General features: G+C 36.3%; 1 protein-coding gene across 1 annotated transcript; it reads right to left on the bottom strand.

Moving 5' to 3' along the window:
- Nucleotides 1-6,537: 6,537 nt before the first annotated feature.
- Nucleotides 6,538-7,420, bottom strand: LOC116158942 (trypsin beta-like). Its single transcript, XM_031471818.1, has 3 exons — nucleotides 7,351-7,420; nucleotides 7,118-7,295; nucleotides 6,538-7,066 (listed from the first exon to the last, which is right to left on the bottom strand). Exons 1-3 carry the CDS (start codon nucleotides 7,394-7,396, stop codon nucleotides 6,538-6,540), a joined length of 753 nt encoding a protein of 250 aa, XP_031327678.1. The 5' UTR covers nucleotides 7,397-7,420.
- Nucleotides 7,421-15,197: the final 7,777 nt, after the last annotated feature.

Below are 15,197 nucleotides of genomic sequence, written 5' to 3'. Positions count from 1 at the left end.
CAGTCTGAAAGACAATGCATCCGTTTTTTTACTTGTTTACTTTTACTAGGCAATATGGGTTTCGTAAGGGACGCGGGTACATCTAATGCGGTAAAAAAATTCACCAAGAGTTACATTCCAGAGGCAGAGGCTGTCCTTAAGAAATCCATGTACTGAAAATTTTCTGTATCGTACTATTACAGTATTCCCAGTTAAGATAATATTTACTCCGTTATCTCCGAATTATCGGAGCCTAGGACTTCCGACAGTCGGTAAGAGCACAATGCGCTATAGAAATCAAAGACGATTGTTAATTCCACTACTTTCGTATTTTTACAATTCCACCAATCGTACAATTTATTGGAAAATTCGACCCTCTAAATTTTGACACCCCGTAAACATTAAATGGTATGTAGTTCCCAAAATGATGTAACACTTAAACTCTTAACTTTACCTACGTCTATAAAATTCGACAAAATTGCATCACACGACTATATCAATTGTTTGAGAGGATTTGAGAGTAATGGTACTTCTGTTTAGTTATGTTAATAGTGACCTACAACTACATACGGATGGATCTTCAATGCTCGTATTAGTTACGAAGTAATACAGTTTCTATTTCTACACTTACGCCGAGTTCACAAACTAAACGAAGTAGCCTAACGGTACAATCGACCTCTGAATGATCAAACCCTAATCAAAACTAATCGTAGGCTAAAGTCGGGTCTGATTTCCACTTTCCAGCTGTTTCAATTTGGAAACTAACCTACAATTTCCACACTTTACGAAGTGTTTCATAGCTTTGTAGGCACTTACAGCTCTGAAGTAGTATGTATATATTTTCGAACCGTAAAAAGGACGGCACCATTTCTCTTTGATATGCACGCTCGTAAAACGTTGGATGAAATAAAATATACAAACTCTTCTCAATCATGAATAATGTGGGCTGTTTAAAATTCCGTTTAGAAAATTCGGACCCGAATAAAAGTTGTATAAAAAACTAAACATTCCCCAATAGTAAAAAAAAATGAAATATCTCCTTATTGTAAAAGTGATGGCAAAAAGCTTATTATAAAATTTCGATAGGACAAATTCAAAACTGATGTTAAGACGAAATTCATTTCTAGATCAATGTACAAGGTTGCATAGGTAATAGTATACTCATGTTCCTCCCGAGAAGCTTTCGCCGTCTAAATTATTAACACCGTAATTCCGTGTTACCGCCAAGTACTCAATTTTTTGTTATTTATGAAGCCATTTCCCTTTCTCCCTGCTAATTTGCCGTTGTATAACTTATCAATGATTCATTCTGATGGATTTCTTAGTCGCGGGCACGTAGGCAACAATCACTTACTTGCGTCAAGTAGGTACTTGTAGGTATAATAAACTTATACGCATCCTCTTCAAAGTTCTCGGCAAATCGTTGTGGTAATCGTACAGTTAAATTACAACGACAAATGACGACGGTAGAATTATCTTGTATGTGCCGAGTAACATATAAATCGCCTACATATTGTTAGGAACAGTCACGTGGCTTCATTAGACGTGTAGGGTTAATTAGTTCGAGGGTAAACGTAACAATCGTCGGTGTGTCCTGGAAGTTATAACTTGTTACGTTTTAATCGGACCTCCAGAGATTTCGAAAACATAAATTCAATTAAACGAGGACGATGGCACATAGTTAATTAATTAAATTTATCATGGCACATTTTTATACAACTTACAAATGCGAACCCATAAGGTTTCTCGATTTGTTTTCAGTAGACTCTGATTATCAAAACGTGTAAGAGAATATGTATTATTCCTTAACAGAAGAGGGTCCGTGAAGTTAGCACGGTCATTCATTACTAGCACTAACGACGCTACATAATCACATCGTTAGTGCTTTATAATTTGAATCGGCACGACCGGCCGTTTCAAGAAATTGGTCCCCTCTTGTGCAGTGCTGACCTCCTACCCTCGTCGAAAGCACAAACGACCGGGAACATCTAAATTAGTTAGTGCTTTCAACGAGTGCAGCACTGTCACCACTCAGATGCACTAACGATTGGCACTTTTCCGGTCGATAGTAGTGTTTAGGAAGTTAGCACTGCACAAGAGGGGGTCGTTTTTTCAGAAACGGTTGATCGTGCTGGTGCAAGTTATGAAGCACTAACGATTAGTACTAGCACTAATGATGTCATCAGGTACCGTCGTTAGTTCTTTTAATGACCGTGCTAACTTCACGGACCTTCTGAACCGGACTGATCCTCTCGCATCGAAAAAAGGATATAAAACAAACTCACTGCTCGTAGTCCAAAATATTTTATTCGTCGTAATTCTGCATATGTAGTCGTAGTCGGGTAGGGTATACTCTAAGAACCGGGTATTCGCGTTCCATTTTTCTTATGTATATACATAAATACCCCAAACATGGCGAATTTACAATTCCTCCAAAATGACAAAATCAACATTCCCTAGATATCTAGTAACATCTAATTTCGCATGTAGTTAATTGAAAATGTCGCAAATAGCAAAAAATTCGATAAGTCGATTATGGTATTCAAGTTTGCAAATTCGATTCCAAAAATTCCGTGGCTGCGGGTGGTGGTAAAATGCTTTTTAAGTACACTAGAAAAAATGTATTTATAATAAAGATATTTTCATTAGTTAAAATTCAGTAGCGCAGTAGAAGCCCGTTTATGGGTAGAAGCGAGGGTAGAAGTCGGTACCTATAAAACGTATCATACAATTTTAATGATTTAAGCAGTTCATTTCTCAAGTAGTCGGTCATCTTTTATGAGTCAGTGAAGTTTGCCAGAGTAGGTGTGGGAATAACTGCTAATATGTTGCATATTAACCATTAATAATATAAAGTAACTGTTACAATAGATACATTTCTAAGAAAGATTTTGAAGAATTATAGTTAGTTTTACGAGTATTTTTTACGTTATCCCTAATCAGATGGGAGATTTAGTAAATTTTCATTATTATTCAAGAAAATGGAATTGATGATTGGCCAACATTGAAAGAACTAGCAGGTGATAAAGAATCTTTAATTAATAGTTAATAGGATTAACTTATTTTTTTGTTATATGTGAATTTATTTTTCTTTATTTGTATACGTGCCATATTTTTATGATATAGATTAAATATTTAAATATATACTATTTCAAAGAGAATGAAATGTACTTTGGATTCTGCTTCTTTATTTTTTTGTTATGTGTGAATTTATTTTTCTTTATTGTATATGTATGTTTATATATATTTTGATACTATTGACAAACAAATATTTTAATAAGAACATTTGTTTGTATCTTTATGCTGAAATATCCTTCTGGCCGGAATTCAATGGTAAACAAAATATTGATAATAAATATTTTTTTATTTATTAATAATAAATTAAAATATTTTCCTGATAAACCACTGATGTTAATAAATAATACGTACAAGAAAAATCTATAAGCAATTTGATTATCTATTATTTTTATTTATTGTAAAATCATAATATAGTATGTTGAGGATTACTGCATTTTCTTAATTACAAAAGAGGTTGATTAACAATAAAGTCGCAAACATTGATATTAACGTCGATTATGAAAAAAAACAGAATATTTATTGTAGCGTACAAAGGGTTGGTCTTTTGGGGTAAATAAGCAGAGAAATATAGGTAAAAGCTCTACTCCCTATCGCAATACACACTAAATAAATAATAGTAATTTCAATGTAATGAACTTGTGCAGTTGGCAGACGGTTCATTAACTAACAAAAAATAAATGCGGTAATTCAAGAACATATGGAATCTGAAAGGACTTACGGTTATGTACTTCAGGAAATCTTCTGGTAACTGATAAAGCGGCGGTTTTGGAAGCGGACGCAGACACCTTAAGAATGCGGGGATACTCTTGCCACCCTCGCAATGTTGGAGACAGACGAGTTGGGGCTGCGGGGATATTCTTGCCAGCCTCGCAATCTTGAAAACAGACGAGTTCTTTCTTCTCTGGCCGGCCAGGCGGAGAAAATGCAAAAGGCGTCTTGATGCAGCGAGAGCCAGTTGAAGAGAGAAAACCAGTCGACGACGCAATCCAAATAGGACGTTGTCAATTTTCGTCAAGGTAACGTTGTCCCCAAACTTTGTGTTTGCGTTCGCGCGCTCGGTGAGGTCAGGGTACAAATACAAATTTGCCGGAAAAAGGAAATTTATAGGGACGTAACATTTATAAATAATTTAAGATTATTTAATAATACGGCAAGAATTCTTACTAATGCTAGGTATTTATTATTAACAAAATATTTTGTAATAAATTGTAGAGTTATTGTTAATCAAAGTTTATTAAGTCGGATTTTCAATCTAGAATTTTTTAACAATTACTCTATTAAGGTAATTATGTAATATTTCTCTCTCAGTGTCGAGTTCCATTACAATCAATAGGCATTATTGCAAGTATCGTAATATCGACTTAAATCGTTATGTTTTTTTTGCTATTTGCGACATTTTCAATTAACTACATGCAAAATTACATCACTCGAGTAGGCGAGGGACACTTTGTTACCCGAAAGCCCAATCTTCAAATGAGTATAACGTTTGTTTTAAAAGTGATTTTAAAAAACCGTTCATCAATTTTATTCCTTAACTCATCAAGTATGTACAATGTACACAACAAATTTCGTGGAATTCTCTCCATTTTCGTAGTCTTTTTTTTCGAATTTTTAAAAACTGATTCCAGATTTGTGATTTTCATGCACCCTTTCGGGGTAGGAATTTTAAAAATCGGATAGGGCATACCCGCAAACCTATTCAAAAACATGCCACCCATCTTTGTAACTCTTATGGTTGTTGGGAAAAAAATTGAAGAAGAAATCCAAATTTTTCCACTTCTGGTTCGATTGTTGGTCAAATTTGAGATATTATGCCATTAAGGTAAATAAGATTCCGCGAGTGCAGAAAAGCCCTTTTGGCCTCCTAACGCTATCTCTTCAAGGCCTCAATTCATATAGCGAACGAATTCGACTGAATGGATTCGTTCGGCTATGTACGTACACACGAGTGCTTTAGAAAGCAATCGTTTTGAGGTATGTGGGCAGAATTTTTAACGTCGAACGAATTTGGGAGAATTCGGACGAACCAATTCGGCCAAATTCGTTTGTTATATGAATACGGGCCTTAAAGTGTTCATTCGTAGTAAATTAATTGGTTTCGATAATTATTCTAAAATGGTCGCACAAAAACATTTCACCATCAACTTCGTAGGAGAACATAATTTTCTGTCCGAATGAGGATTGGTAATATGAAATGCGCTCTTTGTAAACCGTTTGTAAATGAGGACCCTTTCATCTTGTTAATTGATTATTTCTAATCGTTGAGAATACTCGAGAATTTCGTGATTGACGTCAATAACCTCAATTTATTAGAAAGGTCACTTAACATCGTCCTAAGAAACCGTTGTTATTGCAATTTCTCTTTGTAAAGCGAATGCAAAGGCAAAGAGATCAGACCCCCGAAACTCATTGTGTGGCAAGGTTTCGAGATTCTAAAGGGACTTCTAAAGCTTTTCGAGTCAAGTGGTTTGTGTAAATTTAATGAATAGAAAGAATATTTGTATTATGTACGTTATTTGATTAGACATATCAAAAATATAACAAACAATTAGATATTGATCTTAATTTGAATTTGGTTGCTCTCAAAACATTGCTTTGCAAGGCACCGAAACAGAATCGATTGTGAATACTTAACGAATCGTTTTACAACGCGATTGTCTTATGCAAATTTGTGAAAGTAAACTCTACCGCACAATCTACCTCATATAGCTCTTGTTAGGGATTCGCCCGCTTGAAATTCCAGAATGTCTCATTTATATTATAATATTCCCAATGCACCATCGAAGGCTCGTAATAACGTCCGGGTAGAGGTATTTGGATTGAGGGGTGAGATTGACAATTGTTTTCATCCTATCCGTTTTTGTTCAGTCGTGCGAATGCCTCTCTGCGACATGCAAACTTCAATTAGAATTAATTAACTACCCGTGTTTTTACTGTAGGATAAATTATTGGCTCTCTTTTAATAAGGGCAAAAGAAATGGGCAGGTATAGAAAGAGATTCATTTAAGAGAATTTCCACTGGGTATGCATCCTTTATTTAAATGGACCACATCAAAGCATTAGAGATTTTAGACAACTTAAATAGAATATATTAATAAATTATAAATTTTATTTTGCGTTTGGTCTTTTGAGTGCAACCTGATTCGTAAAAGGAAGAAAATGTTGATAGTCAATTAGGAATGTTACGTTGCATCTGATTATCCCTACATTTTACATTTGGCGCCACACTTGACCAAAAATGGCGGACACCATTGCCTTACTTTCTTTTTTCTAGTGACTTTAGCCGGGGATTTGAATAGGTGACATCTAACGTAGGAATTTTACCATACGTTACAGGTGTTTATACATAATTTTTTGGAAAGGTTTTCAATAACACAAGGAAAATCAATCAGTGTGTGAGAAATAGTGAAGTAACTTGACAGAATACATAAAATATTGGAAAATTTAGCGTTTATTAGTATTTAAAGGGTTGCGTACAGGTTATAAGTTTTGATCGATGAAGGTTCTGAGAGGAGCAACATGGGCGTACACGCCGGGGTATTCTGGATGAGCGCACCCGTAGCCCCATGAGACTATTCCAACCTGCTTGTCGCCAACTACCAGTGGTCCACCGGAATCTCCCTGGCAGGAGTCTTTTCCTGGACTGCCAAAGCAGATCATGGTGTCGGTAATGCCACCACCGTAACTTCTATTGCACTCCTTCCTGTCCACTTCTTTAACGTCCACAGCTTGTAGTTGGCGAGGAGAGGATCCTCCAGATGACAGGCTTCCCCATCCTGTGCACACCGCTTCACGATCGCCTTCTGTTGCGTTGGCTTCCACCATTGCGATCGGTTTGCCAATATCGGAATCCTTGATGGGTTCAGCCAGAGTTAATACGGTGACGTCATCACTAATTGTAGATGGATTGTAGGCTGGGTTCTGTGCAATACTGGCCACCTTGATCACGACACCTTCAGAACCTTTGTAGGTGCTGGAGTGACGAATTGATAATGAGCTAGCAGATGAGCTGAAAAATATTCGTTAATCTCGAGTACTAACTTAAAAGACTTTCTCATACCCGCTGGTGCAGTGGGCCGCAGTAAGTACTTTGTTTGGTCCAATGATGGAGCCCCCACAAATATGACTGCCATAATATTGCAAAGATACTTGGTATGGATAGTCCTCAATCTTGACAGGTTTACCACCAACGATTTTTCCATCAAGTCTCGGAGGTGAGGCGCGCTGTAGTTTTGCACCTGATGTTAAAACATTTACGAACATACAATTTCATTTCAAAATGGTATAACTTACCCGCTGCTAAGGTGACTACGGTTAACAGAAGTAGTAATCGGAACATGGTTGAAATTGTTCTGAAGCAAAATAAACTGTCCGAAATATTTATAGTACCTAGTACCTACTTGTAATTATCATGACAAATGAACCTATCACACTTGAAACGATGGATTCCTACATGAGTGCTGCATCAAACCACTTTGGAATTCACTTTAAATCGTTTGAGTGTTTTTGTCCGATTATCTGTAATTGCCATAATATATTTTTAGCAGGGATCTGAAGAGTTTTTTTTAATAAGTACTTTGTTTTTGATTTTTAATAAAACATAATTTAGATGAAAGTTTTTGAATTTTTTCTTAAACTATGTATTATTGCATTATTAAAAGTATTGGTCCTGGCATATTCCTATACCTACTAGTTCACACTTATTATAAGCGAACCAGGGATGTTTATGTGTACAGAATTTTATGTGCATGCTGGTAATAAAGAAATCAAATATCTTTCGTAATTAAAATTTAAAAAAATTAATTTCATTGATTGTGAGTAGCCATATATGGAGGATCCTAGCTTAACTTTACGAAAAATCCCATAAGACGATTTTCTAGTTTCGTCAAGGTCATCCGATAGTGAGTTTAAAACTAAACTCACAGAGGTTAACAACCCTGCCACATTGAAAACCAAATAAAGGTCATAACAACCGATAGGAGGAATGTGTGGTGTGGTGTCATTGACCGCCAGTTCCAACTTTGAACTTGTTTAGTGGAGGGGACTAGCCATTATAAACCCTCCGCACTCATGCATATCGAATAATATTAATGGATAGCGTATGCCGAGCACTCATGCCGAAAGCAAGTGATAGCAATATAGGAATAGTGCAAGGGATATCCTAACTCCCAGTCAACACGTAACTCTCGGTTACATAACTGAAAGAGCTCTACTAAGTAACATTGATATGTTACAGTTGTAACTGAAATGATATGTAACTGAAAGGGCTCTAAAAGGTAACAAAGATATGTAACAAGTGTAACTGAAATGATATGTAACATAGAGGTTGGAATGTTCTATACCAAACACGTAATAATCACTTACATAACTGAAAGGGCTCCAGAACTTAACAAAGTTATGTTACAATATTGTAACCGAAATGATATGTAACATAGTGGTTGAAATGTTTAAGCAAGCACGTAATATCAGTTACATAACTGAAAGAGTCGTCATCAAAAATTAGCCCAAACCGCTTGAAGCACTGTTAGGGTCTTAGGGAAGTCAAAGCCTCAAAGTGGCCATTCTAATGATGAGCTATAATGACATATGAAGGTACATCTATAAGGTTGTTAATACAAAATTTCTTTTCTTATCCATAAGATAGGTACACCACCTTTTGCGTAGTCTCGTACTGTCATGAGACGCCATTTCTATCTCCTATGTGACACGCGAACGCGGTTGATGAACAGAATTTTTGTGGTGTTTATGTACAGTTTTACTTTTTGGTGGGAAGACGTAAAAACTTGTTTCTTATTGATGTTAAACCGTTATTTTCAAATACAATTCATTCATATTATTTCAGCTAGGTGAAGTATATCTGAAAAGTCGCTTTAAAGCAGTACGCATATACCTCTAGTAAAGAGTAAAGGTTCACCGCCGCGGGACACATAACCTCAACAGTTAACTTCAAACGAAAGATAAAGTTCTTTTTGACGCTATATTGAAAAAAGTCGGTGTTGTTTTGGTTCAGTGTTTGTGTAAGTATAAATTTATATTTCACTTTTTTTTGTTTGGGGATTAGCTGTTCCCTTCTTGGGAAAAGGAATCATTTTCCGTTCAAGCATTTGGAATTGATGAATAATATTTTAAGTAAGCAACACTTATTTTTTACATAATGAAAACTGTTTTGGTGGGAACGCAGTTTGTCTTATAGAACTTTCTTTTATCCAGATGCCGTTCGGCAAACTTTCCTTGACACTAGCGAAAGTGCCATTGAATTGGCGGTAGGTGAGTGGATACGCTTAAGCAAGCTGAGACAGTCAAGAGAAAAACCTCTCCAAAATCAATAATTTTATTAATATTTGAAATGTATCTATATTGTGATAATATTCTACGTTTTTATGAATTGTTATTTGTCTTTATTTTATAGACTGGTTCACTTTTATAAAAAGCAGCGTTTTAAGCAGGTTCTAGAGCAGGCATGTCAAACTCAAAGTTAGAGTTGTGCCAAATTCATCAAGAGCATCGAAGGTGTGGGCCGCAAAGGAAATCTAAAGACTTATTGAAATCAAAAACGTAACGCAGTAACTAAATTTATTTTTTATTTCGTTGAATGTATACGGATACGCACTCGTGTAATATAAAAAATTTAAAGTAAAATTGAGTTACAAAATACATTTTAGATTTAGTTTAGTCTCAATCAAAAAAACTATAATTTTACAACTTTTTCCCAGAAATTTGGAATCTTTTGTTTTTAACTAAATTATCAATTTCAGGGGTAACTTTATTTGTGGAAATTATTTTTAAAACTGCATTTAAATGTGTGTTAGTCAATCGTGATCTTGCGGGAGATTTGTTTCCTTTCATGAGGGAAAATAATTGCTCGCACTGATAGGTGCTTCCGAACATTGAAATGATTTCACAAGCAAATTTTCGTACGTGTTGGTACTGGACAGGTAAATACTTGTAGAAGTCTTGTGCACCGACATCGTCAAACTTCTGTTTTAAGTGGGCTTGACACTGAATTTCAATTACCTCCATTTGCAAGTGACTGGGCACTTTATCAATGTCGATAGAGAAAATACCTGTAAATAACGCAAAATTGTTTTCCTGCAATTTGAAATCTTTGAATCGTTGTTCAAATTCAGTCATAAGGCTTCGGATTTTCTCAGCATACTTAATATACGAAATTGGAAAGCTTCTACTTTTCTTAAAGACATCACAAGTCGGAAAATGACTCAGATTGTCAGTTTCCAACTGTTTTTCCCAAAGCATCAGTTTACATTTGAAAGCCTTCACTTGATCATACATGTTTGTTATTATTTGATTGGCTCCTTGTAATTTTAAATTCAATTCAGACAAGTGCTTTGTGATATCTACCATAAATGAAAGATCCTGTAAAAAATCTTGGTCCGATAATAAGCTGGCATCTTGTCCCTTCACCTCCATAAAAAGACGTACTTCCTCTTTAAGTTTCCAAAATCAATCAAGAACACTAGAACACGATAACCACCGCACCTCGGTATAATAAGGTAGTCCACAGTATTCACTTTCCAGGTCACGTAAGAAGTCAGTAAATTGTCGCTGATTTAAACCACGAGATCTTATAAAATTTATAGTTTTCTTAACGGCTTTTAAAACGCGTTCCATCTTGATAACTTTGGAACAGAGAACTTCTTGATGTATTATACAATGAATATGATGGAAGTCTGGCTTGTCCCTGCATAGTTCCCTGGTTTTCATTTGTAATAATTTAATAAAGCCATTGTTCACTCCAGTCATGGAAGGGGCCCCATCTGTAGCAACCGAAGATAGTTGTGACAGCTGCAAGTTATATTTTTGTAAAAGTTCGTAAACAGCATTGAATATGTCTTCTCCGGTTGTTGTATCGTGCAATGGTACTAATTCCAGTAACTCCTCATAAATATTAAATTCCTCATCCACAGCACGAAGAAAAACAGCTAATTGGGCTACACCACAAACATCAGTACTTTCATCACAAGCAATGGAAAATGCAGTAAAACTAATTGCTTTTGTTTTCATCTGATCACTTAAATTGCCTGCTATATCAGTAATTCTTTCTGCGACAGTATTCCGAGACAAAGATATATTTTGAAATGCCTTCACGCTTCCAGGACTAACAATTTCGGCAGCTTTTACAAGACACTGTTTGACAAATTCACCTTCAGTAAACGGTTTTGAGTGTTTTGCAATCATTTCAGACAATGCATAGCTTGCACGAACAGCAGATTCATTTTCTTGCATAGGGCGCGTAAACATTAATTGTTGATTCTTTAATTTTGACTTCAGTTCTTTTAATTTTTCACGTCGAAGCAATCCCTCATACTGATCAAACTTGGTTTTGTGCTGCTCATAATGCCGTTTAATATTATATAACTTCGAGACCCCAATTGTACTATTGCAAATTAAGCAAATAATTTTCTCTTTTACTTCACAACAAAAAAATTCTAATTCCCATTTTTCTTGAAAGATACGATGTTCATCTGTTATTTTTCTCTTACTGCCACTTGGTTTTGAAAGAGACATTATTATTTGCAACTCGATTTACAAATTATTTGTAATATCTATCTAACAATTATAAAAGTAGTTTGACGATATTAATTTCAATAAGCAACACTACTGTTTAACTCTGACTGACCAGACCAGACTGACTCAAGTCCACTCAATCTGTACATCTGTGTATGGACTTATGGCTCAGTGGTAAGAGCATTGGGTTATAAATCCGAAGGTCGGGTGTTCGAACCTGGGTTGAGGTGAATTTTTCATCTGTGGCGGAGATGGAAATTACCTTAGGCCAGTTCCGAGCATTTTACCGGCTACTCCGAATTAGGTTTTCCTGCAGTTTTCCTAATTCGTAAGGTAAATACCGGAGTAGTATAGACCATCTTAAGACCTTCTGCAGAGGCACCTCTAAATAGCATTATGCGGGTCACTCTGTAATTGGGCGCATGCCTGTTGAGGGCCCAAAACAAGAGAGGGATAATAAAAAAAATAAAAAAAACAGTACAAAAGCGCGCACACGCAGTGAGGGATCGCCGAACTCGGGCGAGATTTATCGACAGCAAATTCTATGGAATTCTATTTTTACCCTCTGTACGTGTAAAGTTTACTGTAATTAAACAATGGCGGGCCGCATTAATAGACTTTACATACAAATGTCATTGGGCCGCAAATATTGTCGCATGGGGCCGCATGCGGCCCGCGGGCCGCATGTTTGACATGGCTGGTGCTAGGCATTTCAGACAACATTTGGCCAAATAGGCGTTTTTTACTAATTTAGACCTGCTGAACACGAATATCGATGTTGGCATCTCGAAATCTGAACAGGAAGTTCAGAATTCAAGATGGCGGCCAATTTCCGAAAATGTTGATCTTTTCACTCATGCGGCCGATTTTTTCGAGCTAAAAACGGATTATAATGTTATTCCTGACGGAGGTACGGTACGATAATAATAGTGAACAAATGTTTAAACAATGATTCCATAGTTTTTCTAAAGTCAAAGTGCGTAAAAGTGGAAACCTTTTTTTCATAGTAGCTACCTGCTGTTTAAATTTGTTCACATCGTGTAATTATTAAATTATTTCTGTTTTGGCAAGCATTTTGGTTCCTGTGCGTCGTGTGATAGATATCATCGATGTTCCATTACCTCACATATGGAAGAATTTCCATTCATTAGAGGAAAACAAAAGGAACGAGTTATTGACGCATCCGCCTAATTTCACGGCGTACTGGTGATTGCTGGAAGCTTCAGTGATGAAAGAAAAGTTTTATGTAACCGTCAGAGGACACAGATTTCCTCCTTAGAAGCTTTTCACAAGGAAGCGGATACTAGGATAACGCTACATATACAGATATATTTCTGTTGCTTCTTCATCACTTCGAGAAAATACTGGCAAACTAAGTTTGGTTGCTGACCGGTAATTCAAGAAAGATATGTATTTGTTCCTATCCATAATGATGTGCAGAGGAATTGGCCAAAAGCAGTAGTAACGAATATCCTGTCCTTTTACGCTATCACAGGAAGTGATGTCACGTCATTGCTGTTGTGAATTTCCACGTTGGATGCATTTATTTATTTATTTATTTTTGACCTTTATTTTTAAGCAGGAGGGGTTTCAGGCAAGGCTGGTCTACCAACCCAACCCACTAGACATTTACAACTATCTATATATCCGAACCCGGATGTGTAATCAGATAGTGTTTCAAAAGCGCTCTTCTTTACTGTTCACGCTGGCTACCATACTCCTCAGCGAGAAGATATATCTTTTGCAAAAATCTTCGTGGCAAAACTATGCAAGGTTGGTATCATAACTATAGGTACATGAAACTTCACTTGTTCAGAGTATCGACCTGGCTCGCATATTTTAGGTGGCGTCTTTTCCTCTATTTATAGGTAGCTGATACCATAGTTTCCGCCGACGGTGCGCGTCCCGCTTAGTTCGGTAGGGAGAAGTCGCTACCAGACGTCCGTTTGGAAGAATGTGCACGTCCCTGGCCCCATCTGGGTTAATCCAGTAGGACTTCCCAGAGTGGAGAAGTCTGAAGTATTGCCAGGTTCCAGGTGCTGCGAAGCTTTAGATCTAACAATTCTGAACTCCATTCTCTAGGGATTCCAATCTTTTCTAGCTTTTCGTCCATTTCCCTAATTACGGCATATCAGGTGTAAATCTCAAGAGGTACTTCTTTGACCTTAAACTCTGAAAATGTCGCTCAGACTAGCACATCTATCCTTGATTTCTTGGGGAAAGAATTGAAAATGGCTACATTCCCATTCTCACAACGTTAGATTAATTCCGAAGGCTGCTCTAGATATCGTCCTTTGTCGTTGTAAATAGGACTGCTCGTCAAAACTTTGTTAATGTTGCAAGGCTCAACTGATTTGTACTAGGTACCTAATTCTCAAGAAGACGATTGACGTAACACCATGAAAATAAGATAAATTTGTCTTCACTTTTCTATATGCTTTCATACTTGAATAATAATATATCCTGAGTAACGGTAATTAATACCTAGCAAAATAAGGATCTTCCGAAACACCGCAGTTTAGTTTAACTCTTTCATTTTTTTCATTTAAAAATTAACGTAAAATTCGAAAGATTGTAGTTATCTAAACTTTATAAGGAGAATTATGCAATATGAACGCATGTCGGGAATACTTAATACGTGTCAGGATTACTAGAAACAATCGTTGGGCAAGCAGAGCTAGGAATTTCGTAATTCTTAATTTTACGCATCCTGCCGCTAAAAAAACTATTACATTATTGTTAAAACAATAGTTAACCATTATTATCGTAACGTACGTCAGGAATAACATTATAATTAGTTTTTAGATCGAAAAAATCGGTCGCATGAGTGAAAAGCTAAACATTTTCGGAAATTGGCCGCCATCTTGAATTCTGGACTTCCGGTTCAGATTTCGAGGTGCCAACATCGAATATTCGTGTTCAGCAGGTACCAATTAGTAAAAAAAGCCTTGTTGGCCAAATGTTGTCTGAAATGCTCCTAAGACAGAAAAACTTCGAAAAGTGAACCAGTCTATTATAAGAATATATCTTTTCACTGCTGCATTTAGTTATTTTTACATTAGGTACTGTAGCCTTCGTTTGCGTTACATAAGACTCTCATGTATACTAACATATACATATTTGTTATGTAAGTACCATATTTACTGTAACCTTCAGTTGCGTTACATACAACCCCCATGCAACGTAATGTTACATATTTGCTTACACCTTCAGTTGCATTACATATTACTCTAATGTAATGTATGTTTGTATATACGATACATAACTGGGTTGTTGTAACATTCCGTTGTGTTACTTATTACGTTCATGTAACATATAGATACATGTATGTTACATATTGTGACCAATTCGTTACGTTACACCGTTACATAACAGGCCTTTCTGAATATCTTCGACGTGTGCGTACAGGGTGGTTCAAATTCGTGACTACCATTGGGATCTTCGTAACGGTGAGAGATACAGTATAGGTTAAATAAGGGCGAAGTTACCCCTAACTGAGATATCACCGAAAAATGTCAAATTTCGTTTTCATTTTCCTTAGTCGGAAATTGACGGTTCCTGTTCTATGGGTACTTTTTTCCGAGAATCTGAATCTGTTGACAATTTCCATAACA

Source organism: Photinus pyralis, unplaced genomic scaffold (genome assembly GCF_008802855.1).
Source record: "Photinus pyralis isolate 1611_PpyrPB1 unplaced genomic scaffold, Ppyr1.3 Ppyr1.4_LG1, whole genome shotgun sequence".
Classification (NCBI taxonomy): Eukaryota; Metazoa; Arthropoda; class Insecta; order Coleoptera; family Lampyridae; genus Photinus; species Photinus pyralis.
Note: the sequence above shows the minus strand (reverse complement) of the source record. Positions and strands in the feature narration are given on the sequence as shown.